This window comes from Anomaloglossus baeobatrachus, chromosome 7 (assembly GCF_048569485.1).
Source record: "Anomaloglossus baeobatrachus isolate aAnoBae1 chromosome 7, aAnoBae1.hap1, whole genome shotgun sequence".
Taxonomy (NCBI): domain Eukaryota; kingdom Metazoa; phylum Chordata; class Amphibia; order Anura; family Aromobatidae; genus Anomaloglossus; species Anomaloglossus baeobatrachus.
The window spans coordinates 237,305,498-237,327,272 of record NC_134359.1 but is presented as its reverse complement, the minus strand read 5'-3'; the positions used below and the strand labels follow the sequence as shown (position 1 = coordinate 237,327,272).

General features: G+C 51.8%; 1 protein-coding gene across 2 annotated transcripts in view; it reads right to left on the bottom strand.

The window, feature by feature from the left end:
• PDXDC1 (pyridoxal dependent decarboxylase domain containing 1) overlaps positions 1-21,569 on the bottom strand; it is a 164,304-nt gene extending 142,735 nt beyond the window's left edge. The window contains exon 1 of one of the 2 annotated variants that reach the window (XM_075317973.1): positions 21,350-21,569. In XM_075317973.1, coding sequence (XP_075174088.1) covers positions 21,350-21,376 — 27 coding nt within the window. In that variant the 5' untranslated portion in view covers positions 21,377-21,569. The remainder of the gene's footprint in view (positions 1-21,349) is intronic. The other variant, XM_075317972.1, reaches the window with a different exon arrangement.
• Between the last annotated feature and the right edge of the window lie 206 nt (positions 21,570-21,775).

Sequence of the window (21,775 nt, the reverse complement as noted above, 5' to 3'; positions counted from 1 at the left end):
GTAAAAAAATATTGCAGCCATTCCGCCTCGTGCAGATTTCTGCTGCCCAGAGTCTCTAAAACCCTAAATTACCATGAGCCATGGCTGATGCTACTGCTACATATGTTTTATGCCAAATGGCAGAGGCCTAGGGTACACCCCAGTAGATGATGGTAATATTGCATAGCCTGCTGTCCACAATAAGGAAGTACTCTACGGTCAAGATCATCAGTAAGTAGGGAACATAGGAGATCATGACATTTACTAATATGCTCAGAACTATTCAGATTTTTAACTATTTTTAGCTAATGAGCGGTCATTGTAATAATGTATATTGTTGCAGACTTCTGTTGTGTAATCAGCATCAAATTACTAAGGTGTCCTTGAGCTTGTACGTGCTTCTTTTGGGCCTGGATTATCATCTTGGATGGATGGATATGGAGGACATGTCATCTCCTTTGAAGCAATGTTTACATGGACTAGCCGGTGTCATGATACAAGTCACTCTGTAATCCTTTAATGATCAGGCAGACAAAAGTAGACGATTTGCACTGAGCGATCTGTAGTAGATCGCTGTCTGCGCACAGGCTGCCACTGTTCTTGGCAGCGCGAGTTAACAGGACAATACACTGCCAAAGCAATTTTTTGGTGCGGTGCAAAGAAGGGAATTTTGTTTACTTACCGTAAATTACTTTTCTTCTAGCTCTAATTGGGAGACCCAGACAATTGGGTGTATAGGCTATGCCTCCGGAGGCCGCACAAAGTACTACACTTAAAAGTGTTAGGCCCCTCCCCTTCTGCCAATACACCCCCCGTGCTCCCACGGGCTGCTCAGTTTTGGTGCAAAAGCAAGAAGGAGGAAAAAATAATTATAAACTGGTTTAACTTCAATCCGAAGGAAACTCGGAGAACTGAAACCATTCAACATGAACAACATGTGTACACAAAAAAACAGGGGCGGGTGCTGGGTCTCCCAATTAGAGCTAGAAGAAAAGGAATTTACGGTAAGTAAACAAAATTCCCTTCTTCTTTTTCGCTCTATTGGGAGACCCAGACAATTGGGACGTCCAAAAGCAGTCCCTGGGTGGGTAAAATAATACCTCGTAAGAGAGCCGTAAAACGGCCCTTTCCTACAGGTGGGCAACCGCCGCCTGAAGGACTCGTCCACCTAGGCTGGCATCCGCCGCAGCATAGGTATGCACCTGATAGTGCTTCGTGAAAGTGTGCAGGCTCGACCAGGTAGCCGCCTGACACACCTGTTGAGCCGCAGCCTGGTGCCTCAAAGCCCAGGACGCTCCCACGGCTCTGGTAGAATGGGCCTTCAGCCCTGAGGGAACCGGAAGCCCAGCCGAACGGTAAGCTTCGATAATTGGCTCCTTGATCCACCGAGCCAGGGTTGATTTGGAAGCCTGTGACCCTTTACGCTGGCCAGCGACAAGGACAAAGAGTGCATCCGAGCGGCGCAGGGGCGCCGTACGAGAAATGTAGAGTCTGAGTGCTCTCACCAGATCTAACAAGTGCAAATCCTTTTCACATTGGTGAACTGGATGAGGATAAATAGAGGGTAAGGAAATATCCTGATTGAGATGAAAGGGGGATACCACCTTAGGGAGAAACTCCGGAACCGGACGTAGAACCACCTTGTCCTGGTGAAAAACCAGAAAAGGGGCTTTGCACGACAACGCTGCTAGCTCAGACACTCTCCGAAGTGAAGTGACTGCTACTAGAAAAACCACTTTCTGCGAAAGGCGTGAGAGAGAAATATCTCTCATTGGCTCGAATGGTGGTTTCTGAAGAACCATCAGCACCCTGTTTAGATCCCAGGGTTCTAACGGCCGCTTGTAAGGTGGAACGATGTGACAAACTCCCTGCAGGAACGTGCGTACCTGTGGAAGTCTAGCTAGGCGCTTCTGGAAAAATACAGAGAGCGCTGAAACTTGTCCCTTAAGGGAACCGAGCGACAAACCCTTTTCCCGTCCAGATTGAAGGAAGGACAGAAAAGTAGGTAATGCAAATGGCCAGGGAGAAAAACCCTGAGCAGAGCACCACGACAGGAAAATTTTCCACGTCCTGTGATAAATCTTGGCGGACGTTGGTTTCCTAGCCTGTCTCATAGTGGCAATGACTTCTTGAGATAACCCTGAAGACGCTAGGATCCAGGACTCAATGGCCACACAGTCAGGTTGAGGGCCGCAGAATTCAGATGGAAAAACGGCCCTTGAGACAGCAAGTCTGGTCGGTCTGGTAGTGCCCACGGTTGGCCGACCGTGAGATGCCACAGATCCGGGTACCACGACCTCCTCGGCCAGTCTGGAGCGACGAGGATGGCGCAGCGGCAGTCGGCCCTGATCTTGCGTAACACTCTGGGCAACAGTGCCAGCGGAGGAAACACATAAGGGAGCTGAAACTGCGACCGATCCTGAACTAAGGCGTCTGCCGCCAGAGCTCTGGGATCTTGAGGCCGTGCCATGAACGTTGGTACCTTGTTGTTGTGCCGGGACGCCATGAGGTCGACGTCCGGCACCCCCCAGCGGCAACAGATCTCCTGAAACACGTCCGTGTGAAGGGACCATTCCCCTGCGTCCATGCCCTGGCGACTGAGATAATCTGCTTCCCAGTTTTCCACGCCTGGGATGTGAACTGCGGATATGGTGGAGGCCGTGGCTTCCACCCACATCAAAATCCGCCGGACTTCCTGGAAGGCTTGTCGACTGCGTGTGCCGCCTTGGTGGTTGATGTATGCCACCGCTGTAGATTTGTCCGACTGAATTCGGATCTGCTTGCCTTCCAGCCACTGCTGGAACGCTTTCAGGGCAAGATACACTGCCCGAATTTCCAGAACATTGATCTGAAGCGAGGACTCTTGCCGGGTCCACGTACCCTGAGTCCTGTGGTGGAGAAAAAACCGCTCCCCACCCTGACAGACTTGCGTCCGTCGTGACTACTTCCCAGGATGGGGGTAGGAAGGATTTCCCCTTCGACAATGAAGTGGGAAGAAGCCACCACCGAAGGGAAGCTTTGGTCGCCTGAGAGAGGGAGACGGTCCTGTCGAGGGACGTCGGCTTCCTGTCCCATTTGCGTAGGATGTCCCATTGAAGAGGACGCAGGTGAAACTGCGCGAAAGGGACTGCTTCCATTGCTGCCACCATCTTCCCCAGGAAGTGCATGAGGCGCCTCAAGGGGTGTGACTGGCCTTGAAGGAGAGATTGTACCCCTGTCTGTAGTGACCGCTGCTTGATCAGCGGAAGCTTCACTATCGCTGAGAGGGTATGAAACTCCATGCCAATGTATGTGAGCGATTGGGCCGGTGTCAGATTTGACTTTGGAAAATTGATGATCCACCCGAAACTCTGGAGAGTCTCCAGGGTAGCGTCGAGGCTGTGTTGGCATGCCTCTAGAGAGGGTGCCTTGATCAACAGATCGTCCAAGTACGGGATCACCGAGTGACCCTGAGAATGGAGGACCGCTACTACAGTAGCCATAACCTTGGTGAAAACCCGTGGGGCTGTTGCCAGGCCGAATGGCAGTGCCACGAACTGCAGGTGTTCGTTTCCTATGGCGAAGCGCAAGAAGCGCTGGTGCTCTGGGGCAATCGGAACGTGGAGATAAGCATCTTTGATATCGATCGATGCAAGGAAATCTCCTTGGGACATTGAGGCGATGACGGAGCGAAGGGATTCCATCCGGAACCGCCTGGTCTTTACGTGTTTGTTGAGAAGTTTCAGGTCTAGGACAGGACGGAAAGACCCGTCCTTCTTTGGGACCACAAACAAGTTGGAGTAAAAACCGTGGCCCTGTTGATGAAGAGGAACAGGGACCACCACTCCTTCTGCCTTCAGAGTGCCCAGCGCCTGCAGAAGAGCCTCGGCTCTCTCGGGAGGCGGAGAAGACCTGAAGAATCGAGTCGGGGGACGAGAGATGAACTCTATCTTGTAACCGTGAGACAGAATGTCTCTCCCCCAGCGGTCTTTTATTTGTGGCAGCCAGGTGTCGCAAAAGCGGGAGAGCCTGCCACCGACCGAGGATGCTACTAGAGGAGGTAGAAGTCATGAGGCAGCCGCTTTGTTAGCGGTGCTCCCAATGGCCTTTTTAGGACGTGACTTAGACCGCCATGCATCAGAGTTCCTTTGTTCTTTCTGAGACCTTTTGGACGAGGAGAATTGGGACCTGCCCGCGCCCCGAAAGGACCGAAACCTCGACTGCCCTCTCCTCTGTTGGGAGAGGTTCTGCTTGGGCTGGGGTAAGGATGTAGCCTTTCCCTTGGATTGTTTGATGATTTCATCCAGGCGCTCGCCAAAGAGCCTGTCGCCAAAAATTGGCAAACCGGTTAAACGCTTTTTTTTTTGGAAGCGGAATCTGCCTTCCACTCCCGTAGCCACAAGGCCCTGCGGACTACTACCGAATTGGCGGTCGCAACTGCCGTACGGCTCACAGAGTCCAGGACAGCATTCAAAGCGTAAGACGCAATTGCCGAGGTCTGGGAGGTAATGGAAGCCACTTGTGGCGCGGCCGCTTCAATTTTCGCTTGACCTGCTGATATAGCTTGTAGCGCCCATACGGCTGCGAATGCTGGGGCAAAAGAAGCTCCGATAGCTTCATAGATGGATTTCATCCAGAGCTCCATCTGCCTGTCAGTGGCATCTTTAAGCGAGGCCCCATCTTCCACTGCAAGTATGGATCTAGCCGCCAGTCTGGAGATTGGAGGATCCACTTTGGGACATTGAATCCAACCTTTAACCACTTCCGGGGGAAAAGGATAACGTGTATCCTTAAGGCGCTTAGAGAAACGCTTATCCGGACAAGCATGGTGATTCTGGATTGCCTCTCTGAAATCAGAGTGGTCTAGAAACATACTCTGTGTACGCTTGGGGAACCTGAAGCGAAATTTCTCCTGCTGAGAATCAGACTCCTCCGCCGGAGAGGCTGAGGGAAGAATATCCAGCAACTGATGAATGGATGCAATAAGATCATTCACTATGGCGTCCCCGTCTGGAGAATTAAGATTGAGAGCGCTCCCAGGATCAGAATCCTGATCAGCTGTTTCCGCATCATCAACCAGAGAATCCCCCCGCTGAGACCCTAAACAATATGATGTCGAGGGAAATTCTAAGCGGGCTCGCTTAGACGATCTGGGGCTAGGTTCTAAGTCCGAACCCTCCGTCTGGGATGTATGAGATACCCCGTGAGGACATTGTTGGTCCAACTGAGGGGGGTCAGGGAACAATGATTCAACAGAGTCCCTTTGCTGAGATACCGGTCTGGACTGCAAGGCTTCTAGTATCTTAGCCATAGTCTCAGAGAGTTGATCCTTAAAGGCTGCAAACTCAGTCCCCGTCACCTGGACAGTGTCAACAGGTGGCTCCCCCTGGGCCCCTCTTAGCAGAGGATCCGGCTGAGGAAGTGTCACAGGGGTCGAACACTGTACACAATGAGGGTCAGTTAGCTGGGTCTTACATGCGGCGCAGGCAACATAATAAGCCTGTGTTTTGGCACCCCTGCCTTTTATGGGCGCCATGCTATAGTTTTCCCTGAGTAACACAATAGGGTATATAGCCAGAAAGAACTGTGCTCATACAGTGTAAATTATATACAGTACACAAATAATGTACCCATACAATACAGCACCATGGGGCTAGCACCACATGTGCTGTTTACCAGCCGCCTAAGCGGTTGTGAGGCCACCAGAGACCGTGTCTGGGTCTCCCATGAATATGTCCCTCTCTGCAGCGTCGGTGGAGCTGACAGGAATGGCTGCGGCGTCCTGACGAGCTGAGGAAGCTGTGGGCGTGGCCTAGAAAGAGCGCGAAACGGGCGCTCACACTGTGCACGGTGAGGGGAGTGGAGCATGTAAATCATACTCCAGCCCTCATTGCTGCTCGCTCCGTGCAGCGTCCCGCCCTTCCCCTGCCTGTCAGGGCTGAGGGCGGGAGAGAAAAAGGGAAACTAGGCCGCAATGAAGCCGGGGACTGTAGTAATAAACGCGGCCGCTGTAAAAGCGCGGTCGCGTGAAAGTCCCCGGCGAACTACAAGTCCCAGCCGCGCCGCAGTGTCCCGTGGCAACGGCGGTCAGTGCGGTAGCCCTTACATATAAACACACTCAGCGACGCTGAGTGTGTAATGGCACATATAGACCCGGTCAGCGCCGCGGTCCCCGGTGCACTAGCACACCCAGCAAAGCTGAGGTGATGCCGTGCGCGGTCCCCATAGGGATACAGAGTACCTTTAAGATGCAGGGCCATGTCCCTGAACGGTATCGGCTCCTATCCATCAGGCTCCACAGGAGTTGTGGATGAAGCCCGGTCTCAGTGCCTGGAGACCGATAAGATCCCACTTCACCCAGAGCCCTAAGGGGGATGGGGAAGGAAAAACAGCATGTGGGCTCCAGCCGCCGTACCCGCAATGGGTACCTCAACCTTAACAACACCGCCGACAAAAGTGGGGTGAGAAGGGAGCATGCTGGGGGCCCTATATGGGCCCACTTTTCTTCCATCCGACCTAGTCAGCAGCTGCTGCTGACTAATCTGTGGAGCTGTGCTGTGCGTGTCTGACCTCCTTCGCACAAAGCAAAAAACTGAGCAGCCCGTGGGAGCACGGGGGGTGTATTGGCAGAAGGGGAGGGGCCTAACACTTTTAAGTGTAGTACTTTGTGCGGCCTCCGGAGGCATAGCCTATACACCCAATTGTCTGGGTCTCCCAATAGAGCGAAAAAGAAAAGATAATTTCAACCGATGAATAAGCATTTTGCTCGTTCCTCAGGTGATCAGCAGCTTGTTTTACATGCCAAGGTAGTGGAGAAAACAGTGTTTTTAAGTGCGCTGGTTTACAATAATACTTCAACGCAAAAGCAGCTACAAGGACTGACAAGGACAGGAGGGGGGGAAATAAGGGTTTCCAAAGTAATTAGTGTTTGCTGCATTTCAACCAGGGTGCTCAGGAAATATACATGTTAATGGGACTTTTGATGGGTCAAGGGTGGGGTGACAAGACAAAAAAATCCTAAACGTCCCTCCAGGACTGACGCCGCTCTCAGTGGTCGCTGATTGGTTGCAGCTTTCACATTCAGTCACAGCTGAATGTAATGTAAATTTTGCCAACCATCAGAAGCTGATGTTTGGATGCGGCGGACACACGACATTCCCTTCTCATATTGATACCCCAAGACCGGAGGGGACCAAAGAGGAGCGGGTGGAGGACAGACGACAAATGACACACACACACACACACACATATCTCATATATATCTATCTATATATATAAAATCACACACGCATACAGGTAAAATATATCTTCTTTGTACTATGTTAGCCAGTAGAGATAAAAAAATTATTTAAAAGAACTGAAGTCCTCAGTGGTTGATACCTTTTAATGGCTAACCAACTTGCTATTATTACCATCTTTTCAGTTAGCCATTAAAAGGTATCAACAACCACTGAGGACTTCAGTTCTTTTAAATAATTTTTTATACACACATACATATACACATACATACATACATACATACATACATACATACACACACACACACACACACACACACCAGTGGTGCAACCTGTGCGGCAGTAGGAGTCCAAGGGGTCAGGGGGCTCATTTCTACTATCAAAGGAGGTGGAATTGTGCATAATGAGGAGCTCTTGGCCTGCAAAGTGCCCATATATTGTTCTTGCACAGGGGCCCTGTTCTGTCTGTATCCACAAGTGTATTATACTATCTATATATCTATAACATTAAGTTAATTAGCCCATCTTGGACCTATTGACAAAATAGGGGAAATCAAGATAGGCAGACAAATTGTACCCAATAAGTGGACATCAATCACACAGTAAGCCGATCGATACCCCTTTACTTTTCGAGAAGATGTCCTACAGAGCAAAGGAAAATTTTACAAAAAGACACCTGGACTTTATGGACTCACAACAGGGTCCATCGAGAGCCACTCTCTAGCATTGAGCTGTAATTGGATCCGGCACAGTTGTCACGCCTCCTTTATAAATAACCTCCATGATGTTCGTGTCACCGCTACCATACCAAACTCTTCTCTATAACAAAACCATGTGAAATGTCAGTGACGGCGGCACATACCACACATTGGGAACGTTACAGGTCAATGTGATTAGGGAAAATGTTTGACATTCCTAAAGATAATCGATAGAACAGGCGTTTCCAGACCAACAGGAAGCAGCACATTAGGCCGGAGGAACTGGTTTCCCCGAGCCTGGAGCTAATTATGGGGTAAGATCTGAAAGTTCATTAGGACTATTTATAGGGTTATTCCTAGCATTAAAAGATTATGGACATCAATTTCCATCTGTGACATTAGCAATTAAATGGAGTGGTTGGGGGTGCATCGGCTCCCATCAGCCCCCCAAAATCTGATTGCAGGGTACCAATGGGTTGCCGTTCCAGCTGGGAACAATCAAAGTCGCAGTCGCTGCCATTTTGGATCTCATGTGAAGCTCAGCCACAAGCTTTATAACAGATCACAATGTATACCATAAATCACAATACCATGGTATTACAGTATATAGTACAGGTGATCTGACGACCAAGGGTTCAACACTTCGAAGGAGATTAAAAAAATAAAAATTTTGAGTCACCTTTCTATCCCTTATTAAAAATAAATACATTGAAAAGAAAAAAAAACATATTTGGTATCACCACCCCCGTGGAAGGCTGCAATTACTAAAATAGGACTTTAATAAAGCAATATGCTACATGTCGTGAAAAGAATATAAAAATCACAAAGTCACAATTGCATTTTTTTTGTCCACTTCCCTAAAAAATAAAAGTGGAATAATGAAAGAACAAATTGTCCTCATACGATTGGATCAATTGAAAAAGAAAAAAAAAATAGAACGGGTTGCAGAAAATGGTGACATAGAATTTGATTTATTTTTTTATATGGCCGGCAGAATTTGTTTTCAAAGCTAAAATAAATAATAATTAAAAAATATGCATGTTTGGAACTGACGCAATCGTACTGACCTGGACCAGGTTATTTTTTGCAGTACTAGCAATATCTTAAAAACAAGACCCAAAATAAAGGTTTGTATTGCACTGCCGTTTCAATTTTGGTCTCCGGCAGCAGCAACACAATAATAGGCACCACGGATCAGATTCTGAAATGGCTCGTCAGAACGGAGCCAAGTGTTCTCTACAGGACTGCCGGAGAGGGTATGGGCAAGTCCCATTATAGGCGCTAAATGCACATTCAAGCAATACGCCATCACTTTAGAGAATAGGAAAACCTCTTTAAAAAGGGATTGTGGGATTTAATTCAACCATTATTGCAGATATAAGCTAAACTGTATGTATCAAGATCTGCACAGCCCTGTGCGAGTACATATACAAGGACCGGACATGCTGCAAAAAACCTCTGCAGTAAATCCATAGCATGAGGGTATTGAGTGGTCTCCCAGGGTGCTAAAGTCTATGGCGGCACTAAATTACCCCCTGTCACAAACCACCGGGGGGGTCACTCAGAAATCCCCCGCGCTGGCTACCAGTACGTCACAATCGGGGGGTAACAAGTGGGGGTCACCCCTCCTTTATACCTCCCGACCGACAGACAGAGCACGTGACGCGCTCTCTAGCGCCCCTCTTATAGTCAGGCCAATTATGGAATTGCCCGACAATAAGCAAGGAGGCCGCTATACTACTTATGCCGATTATTGAAGGGTCCCCGGTGAGAGTAAGGTATATATTCCCCCGACCTCCGCGGGCGGAATATATAATATCTTCCCGAATCTCACTGGCCTCCCCACAATAATCCTTGGCACAACTCGCTGCCACCAACCGCTTCACGGTAACTATTAGCCGAACACACAGACGTGGGATTCAAGATCGAGATAACAGAACAGCCCAAGATTAATTATATAATTTAATCGCCTAAAGCACACTAGAAACTACAATATATACAATAGGGAATCTACAGAATATACATATGTCAGAGTACAGTTACAATCAAAGCATGGGTTACAAACAGGCATACACAGTTCCAGCAGTTACCTTGTTGCGTCTGGCCACAGGGGGGCGCTGTAGGCCAGGTTTCCAGGAACTCCCACAGATGTTTCCTACACGTGCCCCCAGCGAAAGAACCCTGGAAAATGGCCGAAGTAGGGTTATCAACCTGGGCAGATCCAGGTCCCCTCCTACCTTCGTGACCTCACAGGGAGCACTGCTCCACCCCTGGCTTGAGTTATGGACAATATCCCAACATGGAATATGGGCCATAACTTTGCCTGGGAGCGTCGTAGGCGGACGCCAATGCTCTCATTGTGACAGTTATGAATTTAGCTACAGAACGAGGGGACTCATGACCTGTCTGCCAGTTCCCCATTGGCTGATATCACGCCTGGGGCATTTCCCAATGTCCTGCTCCCATAAAAAGGGTGTGCCGGCATCGTCTGCATGCGGAGACACCATTTTTATGGTTGCCATATTTATCGGAAATATGGCTTGCGAGATATGAACCATTTTTTACTGGAGTCGTTCTGTCTGCTAGTTCCATAGCCTTGCTAATGAGATACAACTCTTGTTACAGGGTGACGGCAGGGAGTCATCCTGTGTCCTTTGTCCTAAAGCCACCTAATTTCCATATCACAGGACATGGCCATGGAGTTTGTTGCTAAACCAGTTGTGTGAAGGAAAGGGGGGGGGGTGACACCAGGAGAGGGCTTCCTGACATACTTGAATATCATGATTTATCGTCATATCTCCGGATTTACCTCACACCTCCCCCCTTTTGAGGGCGCTAGGGGGCAGCACACTCCGGTGTTCCCCCGTGCGCCCGTCCGCGACCTCTCCTTGTCGGGACAGCCCGTCTGCGTTACCGTGGTCACGGCCCCTTTTGTGGCGAATGGTGAAGTTGTATTGCTGGAGCGCAAGGCTCCATCGCAACAATCGCCCATTCGTCCCAGAGACGGTGTGCAACCAGCTGAGGGGATTGTGGTCCGTCTCCACGATGAAGTGGCGCCCGTATAGATAGGGTTGCAGACGCTGCAGGGCCCACACTATGGCCAGGCACTCCTTCTCCATCGTGGAATAGGCAACTTCCCTTGGTAACAGCTTCCTGCTCAGGTACAAGACTGGGTGCTCTTGGCTCGCAGAGTCCACCTGGCTGAGCACCGCACCGAGGCCGAAGTCACTGGCGTCGGTCTGTACTACAAACGGCCGCGTGAAGTCGGCTGCCTGTAGCACGGGCGGGCTGGACAGGGCGTCCTTTAGGGCCCGGAAGGCTGTCTCGCAGTCCATTGTCCAATCGACTGCAGAGGGCAGCTTCTTCTTGGTGAGGTCCGTCAGGGGCTTTGCCAGGCTACTATAGCATGGAACAAACCTCCTATAGTACCCAGCGGTCCACAAGAAGGACATCACCTGCTTCTTGGTCCTGGGGGTGGGCCAGGATGCGATGGCCTCCACTTTCTCAGGCTCGGGCTTCAGCGTTCCCCCACCTACCCGGTGACCGAGGTACTGGACCTCGCTCATGGCCAGCTGACACTTTCCCGGCTTGATGGTCAAACCTGCCCGGTGGATCCGCCTGAGCACCTGTGCTAGATGCTCTAGGTGGTCCTCCCAGGTGGGACTGAAGACGGCAATGTCATCTAGGTACGCGGCCGCGTACCCTTCAAGTCCCTTGAGCAGGGTGTTGACCATCCGCTGGAAAGTGGCAGGGGCATTCCTCATCCCGAATGGCATCACCGTGGACTCGTACAGTCCAAATGGGGTAATAAAGGCAGAGCGTTCCCTGGCCTTGCGAGTCAGGGGGATCTGCCAATATCCCCGGCTCAGATCCATGATGGTCAGGTACTGAGCCCCGGCCAACTGATCGAGCAGGTCATCGATGCGTGGCATTGGGTACGCATCGGCGACCGTGACAGCATTGAGCCCCCTGTAGTCCACGCAGAACCGAGTGGTTCGGTCCTTCTTAGGGACGAGGACTACAGGCGAGGCCCAAGCGCTGTTGGATGCCTGGATCACCCCCAGCTTCAGCATCTCGTCAATCTCCTGGCGCATGTGTTGCTGCACCTCCAGGGAGACCCGATATGCTGAACGCCGGATCGGGGGATGATCCCCAGTGTCCACGTGATGGACAGCCAAGTCAGTCCTTCCGGGCTGGTTGGTAAACAACCCCCGGAAGGGGTGTAGGGTGGCCCACAGCTGGGACCGTTGGTCCTCCAAGAGCTGGTGGCCAACCTCTACATCCTCAATGGATCCGCCTGCCCTAACCTGGGCTAGCATATCCAAGAGGGTTTCCGCTTCTCCCTCCTCGGGCAGGTTGCACACAGGGAGTGCACATGCCTCCCGCTCATGATGTGCCTTCATCATGTTCACATGGAAGGGCTTCCGCCTTCCACGGGCAGGGTCCAGGGTGACCAGGTACGTCACAGGGTTGAGCTGCTGGTACACGAGGTATGGGCCTTCCCAGGCTGCCTGAAGCTTGTCCTGTGGTACGGGGACCAGTACCCACACCTCTTGACCCACTTGGTAGGTCCTCTCACAAGCGTTCTGGTCGTACCAACGCTTCTGATCGGCCTGGGCTTGAGCCATATTGTCGTGTACCAGTTGCGTCAAGGCCTGCATTTTGTCCCGGAAGCGCATGACATACTCGATAACCGACACTCCAGGGGTGGCCAAATCCCCTTCCCAAGCCTCTTTCACCAGAGCCAGGGGGCCCCGCACACGTCGCCCGTACAGGAGCTCAAACGGTGAGAATCCTGTTGAGGCCTGTGGAACCTCCCGGTAAGCAAATAACAGGTGTGGGAGATACCGCTCCCAGTCACGCCCATGGGAGTCGACCAACATCTTAAGCATCTGCTTTAAGGTGCCATTGAACCGCTCGCACAGGCCATTAGTCTGTGGATGGTACGGGCTGGCCACCAGATGTCGCACCTGGACTTGCTTACAGAGGGCCTCCATCAGCTGGGACATGAATTGGGTCCCCCGGTCAGTGAGCATTTCCTGGGGAAAACCCACTCGGGAGAAAATCTCCAGCAATGCGGTGGCCACCTTGTCAGCCCGAATGGACGACAAGGCCACTGCTTCTGGGTACCGGGTGGCATAGTCCACTACCGTCAGTATGAAGCGTTTCCCGGAGCTGCTGGGGATGGCCAGCGGGCCGACCAGATCCACAGCCACCCTCCTGAAAGGCTCATCGATGATTGGCAGAGATACTAGTGGGGCTTTGGGGTGTGGCCCCGCCTTCCCCACTCTCTGACAGGTTTCACACGAACGGCAGTAGGCAGCCACATCGGCCCCCATTTTTGGCCAGTAGAAATGCTGGTTTAACCTGGCCTTGGTCTTAGCGATCCCTAGGTGTCCGGCCATCGGAATCTCATGTGCGATCCGCAACAACTCCGTCCGGAACGGATAGGGTACCACCAACTGTCGGTCCCTGGGCCACGCCTCCGGTGAACCCTGCTGGACCGTGGCCCGGTACAGCCGTCCTTGGTCCCAGACCACTCGCTCCGGGTCCGAGTCCGAGGGAGGCTGTGCCGCCTGCTCCTTTAGAGCTTTCAGGCTGTCGTCAGCTTCTAACGCTGCCTGAAACCCCTGACTAGATGTGGCCAGAATCGACGAGACTGTCACATCTTCGGTCAGTACCCCGGGACCTGTGTCCTGGCCTCCACCTGACTCGGCTGCCACTTGGTCAGAAGGGGAAGAGCTATCGGACCTCCGGGAGGCCCCTTGGCTTCCAGCACTCCCACTGCGGGTGACAGCGGCCACAGCCGCTGCGACCGTGGGTCGTGCCTGCTCCTCCTCCGTTCCTGACCAAGTCGCCGGTTCAGGCAGACCTACCTGGCTTCCTGACACCCCGGTTGTGGGGGAACCCTGCACCGAGATCTTACCTGGGAGCACTTCCGCTCCTGGACCGGCCCCAATCTCACCTGCCTGTTCCCCCCCTGCAGCAACAGAACCCCGCTGTGAAATCTCTGGGGACCCCACATTTGCTGTGGTAGCCCCCACCCCACACACTGGTCCTCCCCCTGCAGCACCCTGCTCTCTGCTTATCCCTGCAGAGGGCAGCAGATCCCAGCTCACAGGCTGGTTACTTGTAGAGGCATTGTCACACCTTTCTCTGACCCCCTCCCCTGTCACAGCTGCAGCTGCGTGTGTGTCTATGGTGTCTGTGCAAGCAGAAATATCAGAGTTCACTCCCTCCTCCCTTACATCATTCATAGATAACACATTAACATTGTCCGGAGGCACGTCAGCACTGGCTGAAGGTTCAGCCTTTGGGGCGGGGCCAAACTGGGAGGTTATTTGCCCCAAATCTGTCCCAAGTAGCACGTTTGCAGGGATCCGATCAGTTACCCCCACCTCCCTCACCCCTCGCCCTGCGCCCCAGTCCCCATAAATGTCAGCAACAGGCAGCGCCGGGTCAATGCCTCCAATCCCGGAGACAGCGAGGGTTTTTCCAGGGATCAAGTCTTGGGGGGACACCATCTCAGGCCGCACCAGAGTCACCTCCGAGGCGCTGTCTCGCAGTCCTATGGTCACAGACTGGCCGACGGTGACAGGTTGGAAGCTGTCCAGGGACCTACCACCACCCCCACCCACACAATACACCTTGGGCGGCCCTTGGGACGGGGACGGAGCCGGGGCCTTGGGACGCTGAGGGCACATGGCCTTGAAGTGTCCAGGTAGGTTGCACTGGTGGCACCGTCTTGGTTCTGCCACGGGCCTGGAGAGGGGAGTTGAGGGGGACACCCCCTGCAGTCTAGGGGCAGGTGGGGCAGTCGCAGAATTCATCTTACCCCCTCTCCAGGTGCTGCTGGTGGCCGCTCTCCTGGCCTCAGGGGCCCGGTTGTTGGTGTAGTCATCGGCAAGGGCAGCTGTAGCCGTGGACCCCTTTGGCTTCTGGTCTCGGATGAACTGGCGGAGATCCTCAGGGCAGTTCCACAAGAGTTGCTCCGTGATGAACAAGTCCAGGATCTCCGGTCCGGTGGAAAGCTGCAGGCCTTGGGTCCAGTGGTCGGCAGCTCGGGCAAGTGCCCGCCGGTGGTCAGCCCAGGAGTCCTTTGGTCCCTTCTGCAGCGTCCGGAACTTCTTGCGGTAGGACTCCGGGGTGAGGTTGTACTGTTGGATCAGGGCCCGCTTGATGGTGTCGTAGCCCTGATCCGCCTCAGCAGGCAAGTCCCCAAGGATATCCAGGGCCTTACCCCTTAAACGGGGGGTCAGGTATTTGGCCCACTGGTCCTTGTTCAGATGATGCTGCAAGCAAGTCCGTTCAAAAGCAGTCAAGAAAGAGTCCAAGTCTCCATCCTTCTCCAGCACTGGGAAGTCCTCAACACGGACCTTTGGAAGTTTGGTGTCTGGAAGGTCACGGGTGGCTGATGAGGGCCGGAGCTGAGCTAGCTGCAGCTGGTAGTTACGCTCTGCCTGGCGCTCTTCACGCGCTGCTTGCCGCTCACGCTCGGCCATGAGTTCCTTGTAGCCCTCCCGGTCTCCAGCCTGGCGTAGGGCCATAGCCATTTGAAGAAGGCTATCCGAGCCTCCCAGGCTCGGTGGAATGGCACGTGGTGATCTGCGGCCCGCTGCGGAGCCTGGTGATTCACTGTCCATTGCAGAGCGGAGGGCTGGCACCTGGCTCGTTGAGGACCCTTGGGCGAGCTGCTCCTCATCTTGTCCAGCAGTGCCCGGTTGTGCAATGTCCTCTGCAGAGCTGTTTTCTGGCGTCGAGCTCCTGGAGGACTCGTGGGCAACCTCCTCATTGCTGTCCACAGCACCGTCCTCCCTCTCTTCGGCTCCTGCTTTAGCATTGGCCAGTTGCATAGCTCTGCTCCTGGTGCCATCAGCCATTCTTGCAGACTTTTGGTCACTGACACAGAACTGACACCTGATGCCTCCACACACCTTACAGTATCTGCACTCTGACACTCTAGTGTTGAGCTAGTCTGAAGACCCCAGCAGCCACAGCTGCTGCAGGCAGTCTTTAGTGTCTGGGAGTATGGGTCTCACACTCACACACACTATTATCTCGATCCCACTGCTGCCACCAATATGTCACAAACCACCGGGGGGGTCACTCAGAAATCCCCCGCGCTGGCTACCAGTACGTCACAATCGGGGGGTAACAAGTGGGGGTCACCCCTCCTTTATACCTCCCGACCGACAGAGCACGTGACGCGCTCTCTAGCGCCCCTCTTATAGTCAGGCCAATTATGGAATTGCCCGACAATAAGCAAGGAGGCCGCTATACTACTTATGCCGATTATTGAAGGGTCCCCGGTGAGAGTAAGGTATATATTCCCCCGACCTCCGCGGGCGGAATATATAATATCTTCCCGAATCTCACTGGCCTCCCCACAATAATCCTTGGCACAACTCGCTGCCACCAACCGCTTCACGGTAACTATTAGCCGAACACACAGACGTGGGATTCAAGATCGAGATAACAGAACAGCCCAAGATTAATTATATAATTTAATCGCCTAAAGCACACTAGAAACTACAATATATACAATAGGGAATCTACAGAATATACATATGTCAGAGTACAGTTACAATCAAAGCATGGGTTACAAACAGGCATACACAGTTCCAGCAGTTACCTTGTTGCGTCTGGCCACAGGGGGGCGCTGTAGGCCAGGTTTCCAGGAACTCCCACAGATGTTTCCTACACGTGCCCCCAGCGAAAGAACCCTGGAAAATGGCCGAAGTAGGGTTATCAACCTGGGCAGATCCAGGTCCCCTCCTACCTTCGTGACCTCACAGGGAGCACTGCTCCACCCCTGGCTTGAGTTATGGACAATATCCCAACATGGAATATGGGCCATAACTTTGCCTGGGAGCGTCGTAGGCGGACGCCAATGCTCTCATTGTGACAGTTATGAATTTAGCTACAGAACGAGGGGACTCATGACCTGTCTGCCAGTTCCCCATTGGCTGATATCACGCCTGGGGCATTTCCCAATGTCCTGCTCCCATAAAAAGGGTGTGCCGGCATCGTCTGCATGCGGAGACACCATTTTTATGGTTGCCATATTTATCGGAAATATGGCTTGCGAGATATGAACCATTTTTTACTGGAGTCGTTCTGTCTGCTAGTTCCATAGCCTTGCTAATGAGATACAACTCTTGTTACAGGGTGACGGCAGGGAGTCATCCTGTGTCCTTTGTCCTAAAGCCACCTAATTTCCATATCACAGGACATGGCCATGGAGTTTGTTGCTAAACCAGTTGTGTGAAGGAAAGGGGGGGGGGTGACACCAGGAGAGGGCTTCCTGACATACTTGAATATCATGATTTATCGTCATATCTCCGGATTTACCTCACACCCCCCACCGTCCATATATCCAGGAGGCTCTCCAATAAGGATGAGTGGTGTCAACACTCACTCACCACTTTGTGGAGTGGCTCGCTGGCACAGTCAGTGCCCACCTGAAGGGGTAATTTGTCATCGGGGTGGCTGCTGACAAGTTTCTCAGCAGAGGCGAGTTTCTCATCGGCTGCTGCACTCTGCATAGGCAGCGACCGAGATGAGAGCTGAGCAGCTTGTGGATCACATGCAGCAGGCTCTCCTCCACGTCTCGGCAGCTCCTCACTTGCAATTCTGTAAAAGGAGAGACAATCCTGCTGGAAGAGCTGCACAAATAAAATAAAAAGCAAAAACACTAACATTATAGTATGTTTTTTAAAGCCATTTTCTATCCTTCAAGTAGTGGATAACCCCTTCTTTGGCCCCATTAACATAACAAAGGCTCATACTCCCCTCCCATGTTGGTGTTCAATTGGTGTTGGTTCTCAAGTGAGGTTGTGACATCATGCGAGCCCCACCGCCGGCTTCTCTCTCCTCGCCTACGCATAAGTAATCAACAGTAAGGCTATATGCGCACACTGCGTTTTTTGGAGCAGTTGTCGTCAGAATTTTCTGACATTTGACTTCCCAGCAAAGTCTATGAGAAGTCAGATTTTCTGTGTGCACATTGCAGTTTGTCAATGTTTTTTTGTGACAAAAAAGATGCAGCATGTTCATGTTCAACGCGTTTTTGGTGCATTTCCATGCGTTTTATGTGCATTTTTGTCACAAAAAATGCATCAAAAATGCACCTACATTACAAGCGTTTGTTTTTTTTACATTTCCAGGCTCTCTCTGACAAGGTGCAGTTTTGGTTGCAGATTGTGTGCAGAAAAAACTGCAGCGTGCGCATACAGCCTAAGTGAGAGCTGCAGCTGAGGCTCATTCATTGGCAAGGGCCACAAAGACTACTACGATCCTCACATGACACTTGGTTCACGCTGGCAGCACAGCGGGAGCCGAGTGTCATGCGAGGGCACTGTGGAGGGGAGGGCCGGCGCTGCGGAGGGGAGGGCCGGCGCTGCGGAGGGGGAAGGAGGGATTTATCTCCCTCTCTCCTCAGTTGCTGGCTATTGCCATTCTCGATCTGCACTCGCGGTACACTAGTGTAATGCGAGTGCAGTGCAATTTTTCTCTCGCCCCATAGACTTGAATGAGTGAGAGAGAAACCAGGATCGCTTTACACCCGCAGCATGCGACAATTGTTTTCTTGGTCCAACTAGGGCTGAGAAAATAATTGCTCATGTGTGCTGACACATGGGGTAATATTGGTCCGAGTGGAATGAGATGTTTTATTGCACTCCACTCACACCGATTTTCATGCCGTGTGGCTTAGGCCTTTGTTTAGTACTTATGAGTCTGAATTAAAGCCGACAGTGATTGGGCGCGGGGCTTGCGTGATGTCACAACTTCACATGAGCCTCGGGAACATAAGCACCGACACTGCGTCAGCACCGAAGGTATACGCTGTTTTTATTTTAATTGGTGGCCAAACATGGGTAACGAGAAGGGTTTGCCTGAGTAGTGATCAATCCTTTTAAGAGGAGCGTATTATATGGGCGTGTGCTGTTTGAGTGTAAAAAAAATAAATAATAATAATAATTAGATAACACAATGACAATTCAACAGATGTGTTCAGATGATGTCTTTTCACACAGACACAAAAAAAAAAAAATCATCACATCAATTCCATATTTTAGGTGAGATTCACCTATACAAGTCTATGGGTGCATAAGAAAATTTTCTTTAAAAAAAAAAAGGATCAAATATGGGACATCCGCGTAGCATCCGAATTTTACAGATACATTGCCATTATTAACATAGGAATCTGCATTTCATCTTGTACAACTGTCAATGTATAATTACATCACACGGGTGTAAAATACGGACACGGGTGCAAATCATCCATTATTTCTGGATGAAGATGGGACTATCTTACATATAGTTGTCTAACCTTGAACAATGAGTTAGAGCTAAAGGAGTTTTCCCATGAAAAAAAATAATTTTAAAGTGGATTTTAAATCAATAGATCTTGGAATAATAATAAGTTCCACAATTGGATGTGTTTATGAATAATGTTCCTGTGCTGAGATCTTATATATGAGTCCCTGCAATGTACTGTGTAATGGCTGTGTCTGATCGTACAGGGACATGGTCTGATCATACCACATCTGCTGAGCCGGGGAGGAGGAAAGACTATAAAGAGATTACAACACGGGATCATAGTTGATTCTTTTTGTGAGGTAAAGCATTTCCCTGCCTGTGTTTTTTTGGGTTTTTTTTAATGTTTTATGTCACAGAAAGAATCAGCTGTGATCCCATGCTGTGCTATCTGTATACTCTCTTTTTGTGTCATCCCCGGCCCATGAGTTGTGTCATGATCTGACCATGTTCTGTACGGTCAGACACGGCCATTACACAGTACATAGCAGGGACGCATATAATATCTGAGTACAGGAACATTTTATATAACACACCAATCGTGGAACCTATTATTACTCCAAGATCTGTTTATTAAAATGAACTTTATTTGTTGGACATCCCATTTAAAAAAGTTGCGGGGGACTTTAAAATTGATGGCCTTTTCTCAGGATGGGTCAACAATGTCTGATTGGTGGAGGTATGATACCCGGCACATTTGTCTATCAGCCGTTTCCGGTGACACCGCCCAAAACTTCTCCGTTGCGGAGCTGCACAGCACAGTTCTGTCAACGGTATAGAGCCACGGCCTGGTACTGTAGATCCACTCCCTATTCGACTCAACAGGGGGCGGGTGTGCAGTACTCGGCCACTATTCTGTTGATGGAGCTATTCCGGGGGTCGCACCCCCAGCGATCAGCCATTGATGACCTTTACTGAGGAGAGGCCATCAATAAGAAAGTCACAGACAATTCTTTTAAGATAATAAATTAGAAACAGAAAACAAAAAAATGTATCAAAAAAGTAAAGACATTATATTTTCTTATACTATAATATGTGTACTTGGGGGATAAGTGATCCCAGTCCATGAAGTAGGGGAGAAAAACATATTTGCCTTACCACGGGCGGTGGTAACTCACCCACAACCAACACGTACACTGCGCCCACAACCAACACGTACACTGCGCCCACAACCAACACGTACACTGCGCCCACAACCAACACGTACACTGCGCCCACCAGCACCACGTACACTGCGCCCACCAGCACCACGTACTCTGCGCCCACCAGCACCACGTACACTGCGCCCACAACCAACACGTACACTGCGCCCACAACCAACACGTACACTGCGCCCACAACCAACACGTACACTGCGCCCACAACCAACACGTACACTGCGCCCACAACCAACACGTACACTGCGCCCACAACCAACACGTACACTGCGCCCACCAGCACCACGTACTCTGCGCCCACCAGCACCACGTACTCTGCGCCCACCAGCACCACGTACTCTGCGCCCACCAGCACCACGTACTCTGCGCCCACCAGCACCACGTACTCTGCGCCCACCAGCACCACGTACTCTGCGCCCACCAGCACCACGTACTCTGCGCCCACCAGCACCACGTACTCTGCGCCCACCAGCACCACGTACTCTGCGCCCACCAGCACCACGTACTCTGCGCCCACCAGCACCACGTACTCTGCGCCCACCAGCACCACGTACACTGGGCCCACCAGCACCACGTACACTGGGCCCACCAGCACCACGTACACTGGGCCCACCAGCACCACGTACACTGGGCCCACCAGCACCACGTACACTGGGCCCACCAGCACCACGTACTCTGCGCCCACCAGCACCACGTACACTGGGCCCACCAGCACCACGTACACTGCGCCCACCAGCACCACGTACACTGGGCCCACCAGCACCACGTACACTGCATCCACAACCACCACATATACTGCACCCACAACCACATACTGTGCCCACCAGCACCACATACACTGTGCCCACAACCACGACATATATTGTGCCCACTACCACATACTGCACCCGCCGGGAGCACACATACTGTGCCCACAACCACCACATACACTGTACCCCCCCCCCCCCCAACAGGCAGCAGGTGGCACTCAGCACATTACCTGAGGGGAGGCTCTCTGGCTCTGCATGCTGGCTGCTCCTCACCGCCGACGCCTGGGACGTTGTATTGCTCCTCACAGTATTTCCCTGTCAGCACTTCCGCCTTCCCTTCCTTCCCTGCTCCGGTCAGCCCCGTGTCTCCACGCTGGCAGCGCTGACGTTACCAAGCAGCGCTTCTGCGCGTCCACAGCGCCTACTGCTGGGGAGCACGTGAACGCGTAGAACAGCCGAATACAGCCAGTATGGTCTCCGCCGGCCACCGTACTGGAGCTGTCACCAAAAAGCCAGAATGTCAACAGCCGGAGTGGATGACGTCAATAACTGGGCGGAGCCGTGTGCCGATCACTGCTGGGACAGCGCCGTCCGTGTCCTGTGTGTGTCCGTCACATAGCGCTGATCAGTATCTATCATCTGTGTCTCTATCTATC